The sequence below is a fragment of the Denticeps clupeoides genome, chromosome 17, assembly GCF_900700375.1.
Source record: "Denticeps clupeoides chromosome 17, fDenClu1.1, whole genome shotgun sequence".
In the NCBI taxonomy this organism is placed as follows: domain Eukaryota; kingdom Metazoa; phylum Chordata; class Actinopteri; order Clupeiformes; family Denticipitidae; genus Denticeps; species Denticeps clupeoides.
The window spans coordinates 6,510,446-6,527,239 of NC_041723.1; the positions used below are offsets into that span (position 1 = coordinate 6,510,446).

General features: G+C 43.3%; 3 protein-coding genes across 3 annotated transcripts; 2 read left to right on the plus strand and 1 right to left on the minus strand.

Moving 5' to 3' along the window:
- Window positions 1-28: 28 nt before the first annotated feature.
- Window positions 29-2,955, plus strand: LOC114766949 (RCC1 domain-containing protein 1-like). Its single transcript, XM_028958331.1, has 8 exons — window positions 29-372; window positions 1,188-1,373; window positions 1,479-1,644; window positions 2,035-2,156; window positions 2,239-2,334; window positions 2,418-2,564; window positions 2,643-2,672; window positions 2,740-2,955. The coding sequence occupies exons 1-8, from the start codon at window positions 165-167 to the stop codon at window positions 2,934-2,936; spliced, it is 1,152 nt and encodes a 383-aa protein (XP_028814164.1). The 5' UTR covers window positions 29-164; the 3' UTR covers window positions 2,937-2,955.
- Window positions 2,952-4,732, minus strand: LOC114766950 (calcium and integrin-binding protein 1-like). The gene is made up of 7 exons (XM_028958332.1): window positions 4,564-4,732; window positions 4,344-4,378; window positions 3,994-4,084; window positions 3,765-3,918; window positions 3,546-3,664; window positions 3,390-3,478; window positions 2,952-3,199 (listed from the first exon to the last, which is right to left on the minus strand). Exons 1-7 carry the CDS (start codon window positions 4,612-4,614, stop codon window positions 3,178-3,180), a joined length of 561 nt encoding a protein of 186 aa, XP_028814165.1. The 5' UTR covers window positions 4,615-4,732; the 3' UTR covers window positions 2,952-3,177.
- A 475-nt stretch (window positions 4,733-5,207) lies between these two features.
- Window positions 5,208-8,642, plus strand: LOC114767106 (peroxisomal coenzyme A diphosphatase NUDT7-like). Its single transcript, XM_028958650.1, has 3 exons — window positions 5,208-5,766; window positions 6,374-6,532; window positions 7,638-8,642. The coding sequence occupies exons 1-3, from the start codon at window positions 5,602-5,604 to the stop codon at window positions 7,986-7,988; spliced, it is 675 nt and encodes a 224-aa protein (XP_028814483.1). The 5' UTR covers window positions 5,208-5,601; the 3' UTR covers window positions 7,989-8,642.
- Window positions 8,643-16,794: the final 8,152 nt, after the last annotated feature.

A 16,794-nucleotide genomic window follows, 5' to 3' on the forward strand; every position in this document is an offset into this window, starting at 1 on the left:
ATGTAAGGCCTTGTGCGCATGCGCGCGCCGGAAGCATGGCGCCGAGCAGGAATCAAAACAGAGAATCAATTCTAAGCTGACAGGGCACATTATTTTGCCTCTTTTATCTTCGTCGGTCTTTTAAACATTATTTTGAATGCTGCCTGAACCGGGCGATCTTGTAAATGACTTGGTTTGGCTTTGGTTTCAATGCGTTTGGCCAAATTAACCCGGCTGATGCTCCTGCTGGCGACAGCGACTGCCCGCAGGTTAAAGTCGCTTTTCCCACCGAAGTGAATGTTCCCTTTCGGGAATCGGAGGGAGAGAGGGGGGAACACGACGGCGTCCGTCTGAAAGCAAGCTGGAGTCGCGTTGTCACGTTTTCAGTGAAAGGTGAGCGCAGTGACGATCTGTTGGGAAATAATTACTTCTGAATACAGGGCCGATTCGCACTGAAGGCACCAAAACTATGAATGAACACGTGTGGAGTTATGTACTTAACAAAAAATGACTGAAAACATGTTTATATTCTAGTTTCTTCAAAATATTTTCTCTGATTACTGCTTTGCACACTCTTGGCGTTCTCTCGATGAGCTTCAAGAGGTCGTCACCTGAAATGCTTTTCCAACAGTCTTGAAGGAGTTCCCAGAGGTGTTTAGCACTTGTTGGCCCCTTTGCCTTCACTCTGCGGTCCAGCTCACCCCAAACCATCTGTATTGGGTTCGGGTCCGGTGACTGTGGAGGTCAGGGCTCCACTTTTTTTAAGTACATTTTTTAAGTGTTCATTCATTGTTATGATGCCTTCAGTGAGAATCTACTAATGTAAATGGTTATGAAAATAAAGAAAACACATTGAATGAGAAGGTGTGTCCAAACTTTTGGCCTGTACTGTATATCTGAACTATACGTAAAAAAAAAAAAAAAAAATATATATATATATATATATATGTGTGTGTGTGTGTGTATATGTATATATATGTATATATATATATGTATGTGTGTGTATATATATGTGTGTGTGTGTGTGTGTGTGTGATTCCCTAATATATATTTTAATATATAAAAATATTTGTAATTTCCTTCGGTGTAAAACAAAACTTGAATGCATTTAAGTAAGGGAAGTGGGGGCCAGAGCCAGGGGACAGAAGGGTTTGCAGCAATCACACTTGAGACTGTTACGATTTGCCCTTCTGTGTCATGTGTTTCAGGTGACCGGCAAGTGTGTTTGTCCGGTTTTGGCGTCGCTGGAGGACATGTGCCCGACAGCCAGGGGTGTGTGGATGCCCAGATCGGGGAACGATACGTGACACTCCGCTTCTCAGACAGAGTGGAGTGTTGGAGTTGCACTGACGCTCAGACGACACTCGCATGTCAGAGGCAGCAGGATCCTTCAGGCAACGTTGCCCGTGCTCAAACACACATCTGAATATTTCATGGCCCATTCCAGTCTCTTTTTTTTTTTTTTTTTTAAATCTCCCCACTTTTGCATGCTATTGCAGGCCTTTCAGTCTCCCTGCCGTTGGTCTCCGAGGGGTACGTGGCGTCCAAACCGCCACTTTTCCGCTCTCTTGCGCCCCACCTGCGTGCTGTGAGTCTGGCGTTGGGAACAGAACATGCTCTGCTCCTAACTGCAGATGGGACTATTTACACATGGGGCCGAGGAAGGTGAGATACTTCCAGCCGTATGCACCTCATTTTTGCACATTCCTGCACAGTTTGCACGTTTGTTTTGCCTTGTGTGTCCTGTTTGAAATATCCAACATATCCACTTACTAGCATCCTACATGATGTTGTCCATTTGTGTGCTGTTCCACTTGTTCATTGCACAGAAAAGTTCTACTTTTCTCCTATAGAGATACTGTACAGTATTTAAGCTGAAGTTTTAGTTAGTATGTATATATAATTTTCTTTTGATTGCACTATGGGGGGTCTGTGTGAAACAGTATTTCAATACACGGTATACTGTGTATACTGTTGTACTGACAATAAACCGATCTTGACTCTTGAATTTTGTGCAGGAATCTTAAGTGTTCGCTGATTTCACTTTTCACGCAGCCACGGTCAGTTGGGACATGGGCTCTTGTCTCCAGAAGAAGAGCCTCGAGCTTTGGAAGCCCTGTGGGGCGTGCCCATGAGCAGCGTGGCAGCTGGTGGTTGGCACTCTGCCTGCATCAGCGGTGAGACATTAACATTTTTCTCTGGTGTTCAAACCCATTTGTGAAGAAGTGTGCTGGATATGACTTCATTTCTTGTGGGCAGCTGGTGGAGATCTTTATGTCTGGGGGTGGAACGAGAGTGGGCAGCTTGGCCTGCCATCGCGTGGCTTGAAAAAAGACTTGACTCGGGCCGCAACGGGTGAGCTGAATGCGTCCAAAATTTTTCAATCATCGCTATTATTGAAATGAAAACACGGTACATTATCTGTCATTTCCAATTAGACACCACGTTGCCTGGAGGAGAAGACGGAAAGTCCAGCCATGGTGTTTTCATCTCAATTCAAGCCTTCCCAGCCTTGCTGGACATTCCTCAGGTATCAGAAATCTGCAAGGTGAGCTGTGGGTCTCGCCACACCGCTGCTGTCACAGGTGAGCCCGCCTTCATACCGCTGACCGTCAGACACAAAAGGCCTCTTCTCCATCTGAAACACGCTTGTCTCACTCCAGGAACAGGCGATCTCTACACATGGGGATGGGGTGAGTAGGCAGTACTTAATAACTCGTGGTCATAATATTAGTAATAGCTTGTAATCCTCACGATTAGGTGAGTATGGTCAACTGGGACAAGGTGGGACGTGCAGTTCGGACCAGGCTGAGCGTGTGGACTTCTTCTCCAGTCGTGGATTACACGTGGAAGATGTAACGTGTGGACAGTGGAACACATTTGCATTTGCACGTCCAGAACCTTCATGTTGTTCTGGTTCGTCCCAATGGAAGCCTGACTGTAGTGTGTGTAAATAAATTAAACAACCGAACTCAACCTTATTTTCCGTGTTTTAATACTTTGTACATAACATGAAAAAGCTTATTTATTGCTCTGACAAAACAGGAAAAAAAGTTTCCCCCTCCCCCATGGAAATAGAAATCATAAAAAAACCCATAGAAATATATTAAGGTACAAATTATTATTATTATTTTTTTTTTTTATGTAAAAGGTAAAAGAATTTACACGTAGCTCTACAGTGGCTGTCGCCGCGGATCCTCACAGCACGATCTTAAAAGAGCTAAAAAGAATAAAATAAAACATTGGGCTGTTGTCAGTGTTACATGCATTCATTCATTATACTTTAATGTGCAAGTCGGATTGTGTAAATTCTGGTACTTCCAACACCTCACTAAATATCATTCATGTTTATTTCTGGTTGTTGTGACAAAAATTATATTTCCTTAACATGCGTCACAACGGTTTCTCACCTGACAAAATCTGGAGATCTGGAAATAACATGCTGGAATTCTGAGAGGTTCACTGTTCCATCTTTGTCGATGTCAGACTCCTCCAGGATCTGTGGTATAGCAAAAAAAACTGAGCACCGTGCAGGGAGTACAGGGCGTTAAATGCAGTGGACGTACATTTTTTATTAACTGTCTCATCTCTTCAGGGTTCAGCCTCGTCTCGTCTGTGTCACCGGTCAAGCAATTGACCAGCTTTTCCAGGTCGCCCGCATCCAAGGTCCCGTCGTCATCAAAATCTGCACCGGCACAATCAATCAATCAATCAATCAATCGCGTGATTCATTTTTTCAGTTGAAAGAGCAAACACGACGCCAGTCAGCATTTACTACGATTTACCAAAGATACGGAACGCGTAGTGGGATTTGATTTCCAACGTTGCAGAGTCGCTGAAGGCACTCAAGAGGTCCAAGAAATCCTCGAAGGTCAGGCTTCCATCGTTTGGCTCCGACGTGGAGAAAACGTGACATATCCTTCTCCGGAAAGGATTAGACTGCAAGCCAGAACGTACAAGAAAAACATGGATCAAATTGTTCCAAGATTCACGCCGGGAGGAAACTCTTCTCACCTTAAGTTCTGGCATGGTCAGGATCTTTTCCATGGGAACCCTGGAACTTAGACTGTCCCTGTCTTGCAGTTCTGAGAATCTTTTGTGTGCTCTTAAGAAAAACCCAGAAAGAAAGAAAAAAAATCATCTCCCATCCACCCATCTCACTGACGCTGACAACACGCTAAACCGAGTCGATAAGAGGGTAGAGTTCAGTTCTCAAACTTCTCCTGACAAGGAAGTGTTGTCACCACGTCACCTAAACATTTAATGACGTTTTAAAAAGTAGAATTTAAGCAATTACTTTTTTCTAAAAAAAACAAGAAAGAAAAAAGGCATTGACGGCTTCTAAGAAAGAGGAACATACTTACAGCAAAATCTCCTGCTTGGTTAAAAACGTCAGCTCCTGCCAAGGTTGAACAAGAACGAACGTCAACTACTTCACCACATCGCGCTTTTCTTGCTTGAAAAGTAATTCCTGGCTAATGGAAATTCCAAGTTTCTAGCTAACTGCACGAGGGTCGTGTTTTTAACGCCGCGCTGGTTGGGTTTAGTTGGGGAACAGTTTGTCGGTCGGGGTTACTATATTACCTGATACTCGGACACCATTTCCTTCGGTAGCTGGCTGGCCGCACCGCCCATGGCTTTTTTTTTTTTTTTTTTTTTAAACGTCGGTGCTCCGGGGCTCGGACTGGAACGGGCGGCCGGTGCTGTGCGGGCTTCTGCTTCTGCTTCTGCTTCCTACACGCTTCCTGTTGGCGTGTCGGCGGCCGAGGACGCCCGACTTCGCGCTGATCCGGGGTCAGTCTGTAGAAGTCTGTTGCCTCGGCGGCCGAGGACGCCCGACTTCGCGCTGATCCGGGGTCAGTCTGTAGAAGTCCGTTGCCTCGGCGTCCGTGGAAACGGCCAATGTCCACCAATACCTCTGGTGTTCGTGAGGTGAAGAGGCAACAGTTAAGCAATAGCACTATCACAAAAAAATAAAGTAAAATAAAGAAAATGTTGGAAAATAAGACTTTTGCAGCATTTGCATTGTTGCCAGATCTCGTGATAGCAATAAGAATAAGATTTCTTAAGAAATACACTTTATTTATCCCGAGGGACATTATTTTGTCCTAAAAGCATGCTCAAAGCAAAAAGAGAAAATAAGAACAGAACAGTATTAATAGTGCAGCAATAAATAAATAATAAGTAACTGTAACATGTGTCGTAAAATGACATTAACTAGATAAGTGGTCAACCATTCATAATATAAGTATAGAGTCTGAGTGTAATAATATCGTATATACTGCACTTTGCTCTGTGATATCTTAACTTCTTTTGAAAAACCTTGATTAGAATCTAAATGTCGCTTAAATCTAACCGACTTGGCAACTTAGAAGTTTAGCGGTGCTGGTGACGTCACGTCACGTTTCGTTTGCGACCTTTTCCGGGTGTGTGCGCTTGTTGTTTGTGGAGGTGAAGGAGGAACGAGGGGGTTTGTATTTGCTGAGAAATATGGCGCGACATCAAAAATAGGACCAACTGAAACGGATACAACATGCTGTGTTCTGTACGCGGGTCAGTTTTGACTGCTTCCACCTCCGCGCCTACTTATGGCTAGCGAGCGTGTGGACTTCCGCGTACTCCATGTGCAGAATGGATGCTAAAGAAAAGGCCAAAGAAGCTCTGAGAAGGTTCGAGGTTGGGAATTCGCTGTCCTGTTTGCCCGCTCTGCCAAAAGCGTCTGTGCTGATCCCGCTGTTTGTGAGAGGAGGGGAGCTGCACGTCCTCCTCACTGTACGGTCCCCTCAGGTGCGTGGACCTTCATTCTCCAACAGACCCTCAGTAACGTCGGCAGCGAGTTCGGTGTTCGACTGGATTTCCTCTCAGCCATCATCAAACACCTAGAAATGTGCACTTTCACAAAGCCTCGTACGCTCTGTGAACTTACACACACACAATTCAAACGCTCGTTCAATTTACGTATGTATGCCACGTTTCAAAATAAAAGTTCCAGACTGAATGGTTTTTAATATAGCGCCTTTCAGCTAGGGTCAGACTGCATGTGTAACTCCAGGTACATCATCCACATCATACATTTACATTTCTGGCATTTACCAGACGCCCTTATCCAGAGCGAGTAGTTACAGGGACAGTCCCCACCTGCAGCAACTTAGGGTTAAATCTCTTGCTCAGGGACACAATGGTAGCAAGTGGGGTTTGAACCTGGGTCTTCTGGTTCATAGGCGAGTGTGTTACCCACTCGGCTACTACCACCCCATCGTCATGTACTTTGACAACTGTGAAAGCCGGAGATTATAGGGTAAGGGTTATGGTCATGGTTGCCGTTTTATTTTGAAAAGAATTGAGAAATTCAAAGCCAATGTTAATTCATGGAGATGCCATTTTATCTCTTCAGCTGAGGAGCAATGCGGGTGAGGTGTGTTTTCCTGGAGGGAAGTACGAACCAGAGGACCGAGATGAGATTGAAACGGCCTTGAGGGAAGCTGAAGAGGAGATCGGTCTTCTTCCTGATCAGGTGGAAGTGGTCTGCAGACTTTGGCCCATGGTAACCAAGGTGCGTCTCTGTTTTCACTCTAATTCACACTTTAATACATTTAATGTAGTTGCAGGGTTAAAACGAAGACCACTGGTTTCCAGGGATACTCAGACAGTATGAGCCCTACTCACGCAACACACCTACAGTCATTTGAGAATGACACACATACTGGTTTTCACAAAGTTTGCTGCTTCAGTGTTTTTACATCTTTTTGTCGTTTCTGTGGTGTGTTATAATTACAAGCATTTTATAAGTTTCAAAAATCTTTTATTGACAACTACATCAAGTTTATGCAAATAGTAAAAAGAAAAGATTTTGGGCCTTTTTTTTTTTTTTCCCCCTGAAATGCCCTGGCATGGTGTCAATCAACTTCTGGGCCAAATCTTCACTGATGGCGACCTATTCCTACATAATCAGTGCTTGGAGTTCTCAGTTCTCTCAAGTTCTCAGTTGGATTAAGGTCCAGAGAGTTTCCTGGCCATAGACCCAATTTTCAATTGGAGTGGGGCTTCATCAGATAAAATGATTTTACCCCAGTCATCAGCACTCCAATGACACTACATTTTCTTCTTTGCTAACCTTCTTGACACCAGGCCATCCTCCAAAAATCTTCACCTGCTCTTCAGATGCTCTCACATCTGCCTGCTGCCATTCCTGAGCAAGTTCTGCACTGGTGGCACCAGAAGGACCTGGCACTTGCTGGACTTTTTTTGGGCACCCTGGAGTCTTCTTCACAACACTTGAACCTCTGTCCTTGAAGTTTTTGATGATCCGATAAATGGTTCAAATAAATGATTTATTTAGGTGAAATCCTAATAGCAGCATCCTTGCCTGTGAAGCCCTTTTTATGCAACTCAAGGATAATGGAAATGTTTTTTTTGGGATTAAGTTCATTTTTGGGGCAAAGAGGGACTTTGCCATTCATCTGATCCCTCTTCATAACATTCTGGAATATTTGCAAACTTGTGAAAACCAGTACTTGTGTCATACTTAACTTTTTGCCACGACTGTAGACTGGATTTTACGGTTGTTCTGATGTTCTGCATAATCAAGTCAGCTTTATTGTCAATTCTGCCACATGTACAGGACATGCAGAGAATTGATGGTTGTCTCTTGTTCACAGCGAGGCCTGTTGGTAACACCCGTTGTGGCGTTCATCGAGGAATCCTTCCGTGCTCGTCCCAATCCGGACGAAGTGAGCGACGTGTTCACTGTGCCCCTGGGGTTTTTCACGCAAGCGCACGAGCACACGTGCTACGCTTTAGCCACCCTACCGGGATTTGTGCACTTCTTCATGTACCTGGATCCCGCGTCAGGCAAGCGGCGGGAGATATGGGGGCTCACGGCGCTGTTGGCCATAGTCGTCGCTGCTGTTGCACTTGAGAAAAAGCCTGCGTTTACGACTGGTTTTGACGTGGAGAATCCCCTTGCTTACTTCCAACGCAGCCTTGACTTGTGGATAAGCAAGTTATAATTGGTCTGATTTCATGTGCCTTCTGCATTACCTTCCGAACTGTAAAAAAGGGAACAATGAAAAGAAAATTGTGAAATATTTTGGCATGAATTAAGATAATGATGTCCTTGTCTCATCAGTAGCTTCACTGTGCTGGGCAAATCTGCCTTTTTGCTGAAATCAAATTAAACTTGTGGGCTAGCTTATCAAATCAAAATGTAATGAAAACGCTGGAACACTGATTAAATGTAATATAGTTTGTGAGTATAAAAGACCAGGTGTTTTTTTCATCATCTCTTTATAATATAATTTATAATATAAGCATAATATATATTGTATGGTTCTTTTACCATTATTATTTGCCTTTATTTAATTTTTTTTATTCCTAACGTATTTAATTGTTGTACTAAATGCACTTTGAATTATTTGGTGGTTATCATTTTGAAAACTAGTTTTGAATGTAATGGGGTAGCTTCCTCAATATGATTTTCTGTCCCCTTTGACTAAGTGTACCATTTGGTAGTCTGGTGTAAGAGGCAAGGATAAAAAGTGGTTAGTAAGGCATCAATAAAGTACCAACAACTGTGAAGGTACCCCAATTTTTTTTGTGTGGAATATGAATGTGACACTGGACTTTACACTGACATAATAAAGTTACTATATTTGTTAAGCATGTGTGTGACTTGTTTGGATTGATTTTTGGGGGGTTTCTAATTTATTAATGTCACTAATTTAAGCAAATGCACATGTTTTGTGTTGTGTTTTGTGTCAATAGGGCAGTGGTGGCCTAGAGGTTAAGGAAGCGGCCCCATAATCATAAGGTTGCTGTGTCAAATCCTTATCCGCCAAGGTGCCACTGAGGAGCCACTGAGCAAAGCACCGTCCCCACACGCTGCTCCCCGGGTGCCTGTCATGGCTGCCCACTGCTCACCAAGGGTGATGAGTTAAAAGCAGAGGACACATTTCGTTGTGTCGCTGTACTGCAGTGTTTCACAATGACAATCACTTCACTTTTTTTATTATTATTCCTTCCTTTACCAGCAGATGGCAGTAATATCTTTCTTTATCAAGAACATAATTAATTCTGTCTGCAAAGCAAAGTTTTTAAATTTAATCCATGCATGTCTTAAATTTGATGTTTTGACTGTGTCAAGAGTAAAAGTCCCCTACTGAGCTAACATACAACACCCCCAAAAAACCTGGAGAAATGTAGGTTTAAGTGTCTTGCTCAAGGACACAATGGCAATAAGTGGGATTTGAACCTGGGTCTTCTGGTTCATAGGCATGTGTCTGAACTTCTTATATATTGAAGTTAAGTTAGATGTGTCGAGAGAGCTTATTCCTTATCAGGGTCACGGCTGTTGGAGTCCATCTTAGGACATTGGGCATAGGGTGGGGACTCACACACACACAACAAATCACTACCTTGGGCATTTTCCAAGGAGTTTAGAGAAACCACTGAACCTGGCTGTGATGTTGGACCGTGCAACCCTATCTGGCTATTATGTATGTATTTTCTTAATATTTTATTGTACTAGAGATTGTTCTTGGCCTCACTATAAACATGTCTGTAGCATTTGCACATGGGACGAATAAAACAAACAGTTGAATTTGAATGAGAGACACACTGCAAGGGGTAGCGGGGTGTAAACAATTATTCTGCCCCTTGCGGGATGTGGCATTTCTGTGGTTTTACTTCAGAATCCCCATTCTTCTGTCCAGAGAACTTTACTTCACACCACATGGCCCTGGAAAGAGATGCGGGGGGCGGAAAAAAAAATTGGATTTCAGTTCAATTTATTTAACAATCACTGATAACATCTAGAGGGGAAGGAGGGGGCTGGATGAGCTTCTTTGCCTTGGGCCTCTTTGCCAGGATTGGCATTGAGAGCCCAGTCCACAACAGAAAAGCTTTTCTTTCACGTATTATGAATGGCCTACAGTGGAAAGCTTTTAAGGCGTCAGGAATTCGATTCCGAAGGTGTTCTGATGGTAATAGCTCATTCGGAAGGTGGGAGTGGGCCGCTGCGTTTTCCGAGAGCCGCCATTGAGCGCTGTGGAGTGCTCAAGGCTGCTTGGCTCACTGAGTACAAAAACGCACGCAGGCCGCCGACTCTAAAATGGAAACTACTGTGAGCACGAGGGAGCGAGGCAGAGAGAGCGAGAGGGAGACATGCAAGCGGTGTGCTCATGCTGGTCTTTTATCGCGCCCGCTTTTCTCAGGATCCGATTTCTTTGAACCTGGTTCAATCCACTTTAATGACGCGCCTCGGTAGTCGTTCTTTGGCGAGCCAGATCCGACAACAACAATGACTTCATTTGGTTTCTGCAGCTGGAAGGCTGGAAGATCTCGACAGGTTTCCAGTCGTGGGGGAGGATCTATATTTAGCCTTGTTTTCATATCTGCATAGCTTCAGTTTTACGGCGCTAACAACTGAGAACCTGGGAAAACTGCCATCGGCCATACACACACATACACACACACACACACATTTTCTATCATCGGAATTGATTACGTTAAAAAAACATCATGAATTATCATTATAAGGGTTGGAATTAGTAGCCTAGTATGTCACACACTTGTCTATAAGCCAGAAGTCCACAAGCGAGAAGGTTACAACCTCACTTAATGCCATCATGTCCCTGAGCAAGACACTTAACCCTGAGTGTCTCCAGGGGGACTGTCCCTGTAACTACTGATTGTAAGTAGGTCTGGCGTCTGGTATTAAGCCATGACTGTAGCTGCTACTGCAGAATTTTTTGTTCATCATGCTCTTGGCTTTTTACTACAGTGTATTTACAGTATTTTAATTTCAAAGGTGCAGAAATCATCATGCGTGTTGTTATTGTGAAAATATCATATAATCGCCACAGAGATGTTGTAGAACTTGCAATTAGCAAGTGGAATAGTGAATTCTATGTCAAAGAATCTGTATCTTCTCATGAAGCTGTTTTGTCTTCCTGCCATCAGTTATTTAACCAAGTATTCATCATGTCAAGGTCTGCTGGTTCTTCCTTATTGGCACAAAGCCGAGTTTTGTTGTCTCAGACCGTTGTTCAAGGTCTAAATGCAGAATAACAGAAGAAGTGATGTTCATTTGCTATCCCTGGAAAGCCAGTGGGAAGCGTGATTCCAAGCGCGGTTTCTGTTCCTTCTCCCATCGGTTTTATATTGTCTCATGAAAAATGCGACCCTTTGGGAAAATAAATCACATTCTTACTTCTAACTAAATAAGTGGCAAGGCTGGAAGCAGTCTTGAAATTAAATAGTATTAAAAATGTTTTTATCCAAGTTGTAAAACACACAAAAATTGATTCCATGTTTGAAGAAAAAAATGGAATTTTTTCACAGTGAATGATAACTTTCTCACTTCCTGTTCAGAATTTGAGTGGAGTGAGCCTCTCAGACATAATGCATATAATGATAGCCTAATAATGAGAGTGTCGTAAGGCCCCAGTCTTGGGCCTACACGTGGCCTCACCACCTCCCCCGTCTCAACATTGCATGGCACCTCGATCTCCTGCCACAACGCTTGTTCCATGCCCAGATTTGGACGGGCTCAGAAGAGGGTGAAGCAACATGATGGACATCTGCCCACGTCTCACTGCTGCCAAGGCCTTGGAGAACTGGCACCAGGTCTGAAGTAGATATGATCTGATATTTGCGTTCCGCCATTGTGGTGAGTGGGTGAAGAAAAGACAGGGATGGGACAAGGGGAGGCATAGAGGGAGAGATTGCAAAAGCAAAAAAGCAAAATGTCCTTTAAGGGCTAAGGAAAGAATAAGTGAGTGTGTGTTGCGATATGACGACTAAATAGGAATACTTTTTGGATTTTTCTCAAATGTTTACTTCTGTAATTGGAAAATAAGAGTGTGTTGTAAATCAGAGCATGCACAACGCCTTGTTTGTGAATATTTCATCTGCAATGAAATTATTTGGCAGACTTTTTTTTTTTTACACTTTTTCCATCGGTTGCTGTTGAATGAGTATTTTCTGAGTAAATATGGCAGAAGGCCACCGGGCACTCAAGAACTCTTTTTACGACCCTGACGTGAAAGGTGAACCCCAGTGCCCAGGCAAATGCGTCAGTTGCATGTTCTTCAGAAAGCAGTTTGTGCTTGAATTCAACAAGAGCGTAAACACTCGAAACTGAGAGAACGTACCTCCTGAGCTGGAAAGCACTCTCCTGCAGGCTGATCCTTCCCTGACCCTGAAGTCAGTGATGTAAGGAAGGATGAGCAGATTAGATTCACAGCATGTGAGACGTCTTCTTCTCACCAGCGAGTGGTGAGAACAGTTCGGTTGTAGTGCTTTTCTGCATATACCAAACCAGATCAAATTTGTGGGCACTGCACAAATTATTTGCTTGACCTGTCAGACACAATGGTGGTCGGTGTGTGCATTCAGCACAGATTCGCTAATGAACACTTCGAGAAGACAAAGCTATCTCTATTTGCGGCCATAAGATCTGGAACACTCGCGCACTCGCGCCTCGTTCAAGGACTGTTTTGGGCCAAAAGACTAGTGAGAGCCTCTTATCAGTATGGGAAGTCCATCTCAACGAAGAGCTGCCAAGAGCTTCATCCCTGCAGTGTCATCTCATTTAAGAGAGAGCCCAAGATTAAAGCTCTTTTAAATCACGCTTACTGTCTTTACCCTGCGCTGTTCACATTTCTGGGATGTTCTACTGCACGATCTGCAAATGCATGAAATACATCCAGCATAATACATCCATCCATTTTCTAGACACACCTACGATGTCAGGATAAACCCAGGTTTACTTGTGAGACAGCTGCACCACTGGTAAAAGAAGATGGTTTGAGCAAGTGATGTATTAATGATGAAATATTGATACTTTATATTGCCATGTTTCCTTTCATATGATTCGCATGAGACTTTTGTGAAAATATAGATATCTGAACAATTTGGCCTAAATGAAGATCCTTTATCACAGTAGAAAATAACTGCTGATAGGAGCATGTGACCTTCACATATTGACATTTACAGAATTTAGCTGACGCCCTTATCCGGAGCGACTTATAATCAGAAGGTACAAGGACAGTAAGACTCTTTTTATTGAATAAAGGCATTGATAATGTGGGCAAAATTTTCAACTACCTTGTGTTATCTATTAAATCAGCAGTATAAGATGCATCTTTGCCTTTGTCATTTCAGTTTCAAAGTTATGTGGTAGCTCATAAGCATTCTGTGGGTAACTTGTTTATTCAAGCTTCTGCATTATAATCACAAAATAATTTGGCTGCTTGTGTAACTGCATTCATAGTAAAAACATTAGCACAGTACTCAATAGTCATGTGCAGGAACAGGAAGAATGCAGGTGCAATAAGTAAATATAAACTTATGCACGTTATGTATGCACAGCACAGGCCAGAAGTTTGGACACACCTTCTCATTCAATGTGTTTTCTTTATCTTCACGACCATTTACGTTGGTAGATTCTCACTGAAGGCATCAAAACTATGAATGAACACATGTGGAGTTATGTACTTAACATATGTGTATATAAGGAGACAAACAAAGAATGAAGAAGCAGGACTCACGTATAAAAATGGAAATGAGACAGGCGGATAAAAAAACACAATATCGAATCAGCCATTATTATTTGATCTTATTAAAATGATTGATGAACCCAACCCATCAAAACCGTAGACCATTAATAACATTGTAACTTATTTAAATCAAAATGTTTTCCATTAAAAAAACTCCATGAGCTGTCAGTGGAAAAACTGGAGAGTCTCCTTTAAACATTTAGACTGTGTGATCCTGTCCAGACCGAGCTAATATTTTGACAACCTTGTTATCCCCACATTTGTGTTTAAACACAGGCAAATCCCCCTGATGTTGGATGTGGCTGAGAATGAGAGCCAGCGCTTCACTTCGGAGTGACATGATGGGAAGCCGCTGGCTTGTCACTGTCACCCCGTTCCACCTAACTGCTTTCCCCGCTCCATCTGGGTGTCTTTAATTAACACCTGATTTCTCTTTTCATGAGTTCACTGGTTGCCAAGCGCCCGAGCAGGGGTTGAAACCAATTACTGTAGGTGGCATTCTCTTCACCGTCTCCAAGGGACATTAACGACCCCGCTTCTGCTCTGATAAGCAGCCTGTTTTGCTATCCGAAATTGCCATTATAAAAAGAGCGTCCCTGTTAATTATGCAGACTCATTACTGTTGTTTAATTAGTGTCTAAATTTTTCTCTTCCTTTTGTAGAGAAATGGTACCAAAGGTGCAATGGGTGCGTTGCAACATACACAAACGGTTAGGATGCTCGCTTACATCGTGTCTGCATGTTTTATTTCATTGTCACAACTCAGAAGTACATGACTGCAAATATATTTAGATTTTCTCCTTGATTTTGATGATAGGGGTCTCGTAACGTCCACAAATGTTCCAATAGCACTTGGCAAAATGGGTTTTGGCTTGTGGGCTCCAAAGTGAAAGAAAAACAGCTAAAAGGTCCACCCTGAACAACCTGTGTCCAATGTTGAGCAGCTTCTTCAGGGTAATGGAAAGCAGCCAACAACAAAATTGTCCAAAAAAGAAGATCCATAAGTGAGAAAGGTTTTCTAATTTAAGTACTATAATTTAAAGTAAACGTATAGTTTACCATATAGGTCCTCATGCATGTAACATCTTCCTATGCACTGGAATGACCCCTTCAGATCTGCCATGGATGGACGGACAGGTGGATGGAAACCAAGCCTGACCAAGCTAGAACCAAAACTATTTCTTCAAAACAGAGGCCCTCTTTTGGCCAATTAAAGTGGCCAACTTGCGCTCTCTCTAGCTCTCGCTTTCCCTGCTCTCTTGTCAGTTTGACTGGTTGCTTGTGTGCCCCATGTTCAGAGCGCATGCCCACCCCATTAGCTCTGCATGTGCAAATGCATTTCGTCCCCACATCCCCCGTCAGGAGGATTAATAACACTGCCGATAAGTAGGTGTCAGGATACCATTCCACCCACGTTGCACACAAAGCAGGTTTTTTTTCCACGTGTCTTCGGGGCAAATAGGCTTAAAGGTCGAGCCATTAACCAAAAGGCCAACCTGTGAGTGTGTATGATGTATTGCACCAATCAGAAAAAAAACTCCTAGTAAGAATGAAGCCTGAAATAAAATGAAAATGTGAGAAGTAGGCCAGAGAGGTCACGTTTGTTGATATTTGGTCTATTCACTTACTCACTATCCATATCCACTAAATTCAGATTGGGGTTGCTGCTTCTGGAATCTATCCTAGGACACGGGGAACTGGGTGGGGGCGACAGCCCAATGCGGGCCAGTGTGTGGGGATGGGGTTTTGCTCAGTGGCACCTCAGTGGCACCTTGGCGGTTCAGGGAATTCAACTTTCTGATTACGTTTCCGCTTCTTTACTTGCTAGGCCACCAATAATCAACTAGTGAAAGTGATTGTCATTGTGAAACACTGCAGCACAGCACATGGTGCACACAACGAAATGTGTCCTCTGCTTTTAACCATCACCCTTGGAAAGCAGCGTGCAGCCATGACAGGCGCCCGGGGAGCAGTGTGTGGGGACGGTGCTTTGCTCAGTGGCACCTCAGTGGCACCTTGGACCAGGATTCGAACCGGCACCCTTCTGATTATCAACACAGGGGTTCTATGTAAGATAATGATTTTTGTTCCTACTTATTTATATTCTGTTTAATATTTTGTGCTTATTCTGTTATTCTGTAGTGTTATTTCCCTCGGTTATTATCTTCTCACCACATCTATCAGAATAGAATCAGATCTATAAAATTGTCACAGCTTATCAAGCGGATTGGTGTGTATGTGTATGAATGTATGTATTTCTGTATTACTTGCATGACTTTGATCACATAATCTAATGAAACTCGTGCCCTTCTGCCTGAGCCTTCGCTCTTCTCTCTCTCTCTCTCTCTCTCTCTCTCTCTCTCTCACTATTTCAAAATTACTCACTCGCCCGCTCCCTCTCCCCATTACAGTTTGCATTGATCCAGCAGTAAAACGGCTCGGGCAGGAGCAGCGATGGATTTCTCTCCGGCTTCCCTCTTTCCTCGACTCCTCAGCTCCAGTAAATGCTCTGCGGAGCAAGTGAAGCAAAATTACCGGGGCCGAAATAACGGTGGCACCCTAGCCACCAGGAGTGCTTGGTCTGATTCTGCTGAATAAATATATATACCGGATTTTTAAAATTGATCATTTACCTTTTATTGCAGCTTCTTGGTAACCCGGTCATTAGTTTGACTGACGGTACTTTATTTCTGTGGACAGTGGCTCTTCAGGCTGACTCAGCCCTTTTGGGTAACGCCATTGCATAAAGACTGATGGATGAGGGCGTGAGGTAAGAGAATCTCCGGGTGTGAGTGCTACACCAGGCTCTGGGGAGCGTCACTGAAGCCAGTGAGACAGGAGCCTGCTTCCCATCGACTTCACTGTTTTTTTGCCGCATTAAACCAAGTTGAGATGGAGACCAAAAAAAAAAAAGACACGAAAACAGAGGGATGGTTATGGTGGGATCTAAAAATACACAGGGGGTCAGGTTACTCAAGCTGGTCTCATGGTGGCTTCTGCACCTCCACTGTTACCCAGAGCAACAGCCAAAGAGTAATTATACAGTAAACGGGGTTAAATGTGTTGCTCAGGTTTCAACTGGGTTGATGTAGAGCTTGCTGACAAAACTAGTTCCTTCACTAGTTCCTTGGGTCATTGTCATTGTCACACAAAAATTTTAGGTGCAGTCAATTAAGCGTGAGGCATATAGTTAAGACAATATATATACTACATATACAAAAATAAAATTTCATAGGATTTTTACAGTCTATTGCAT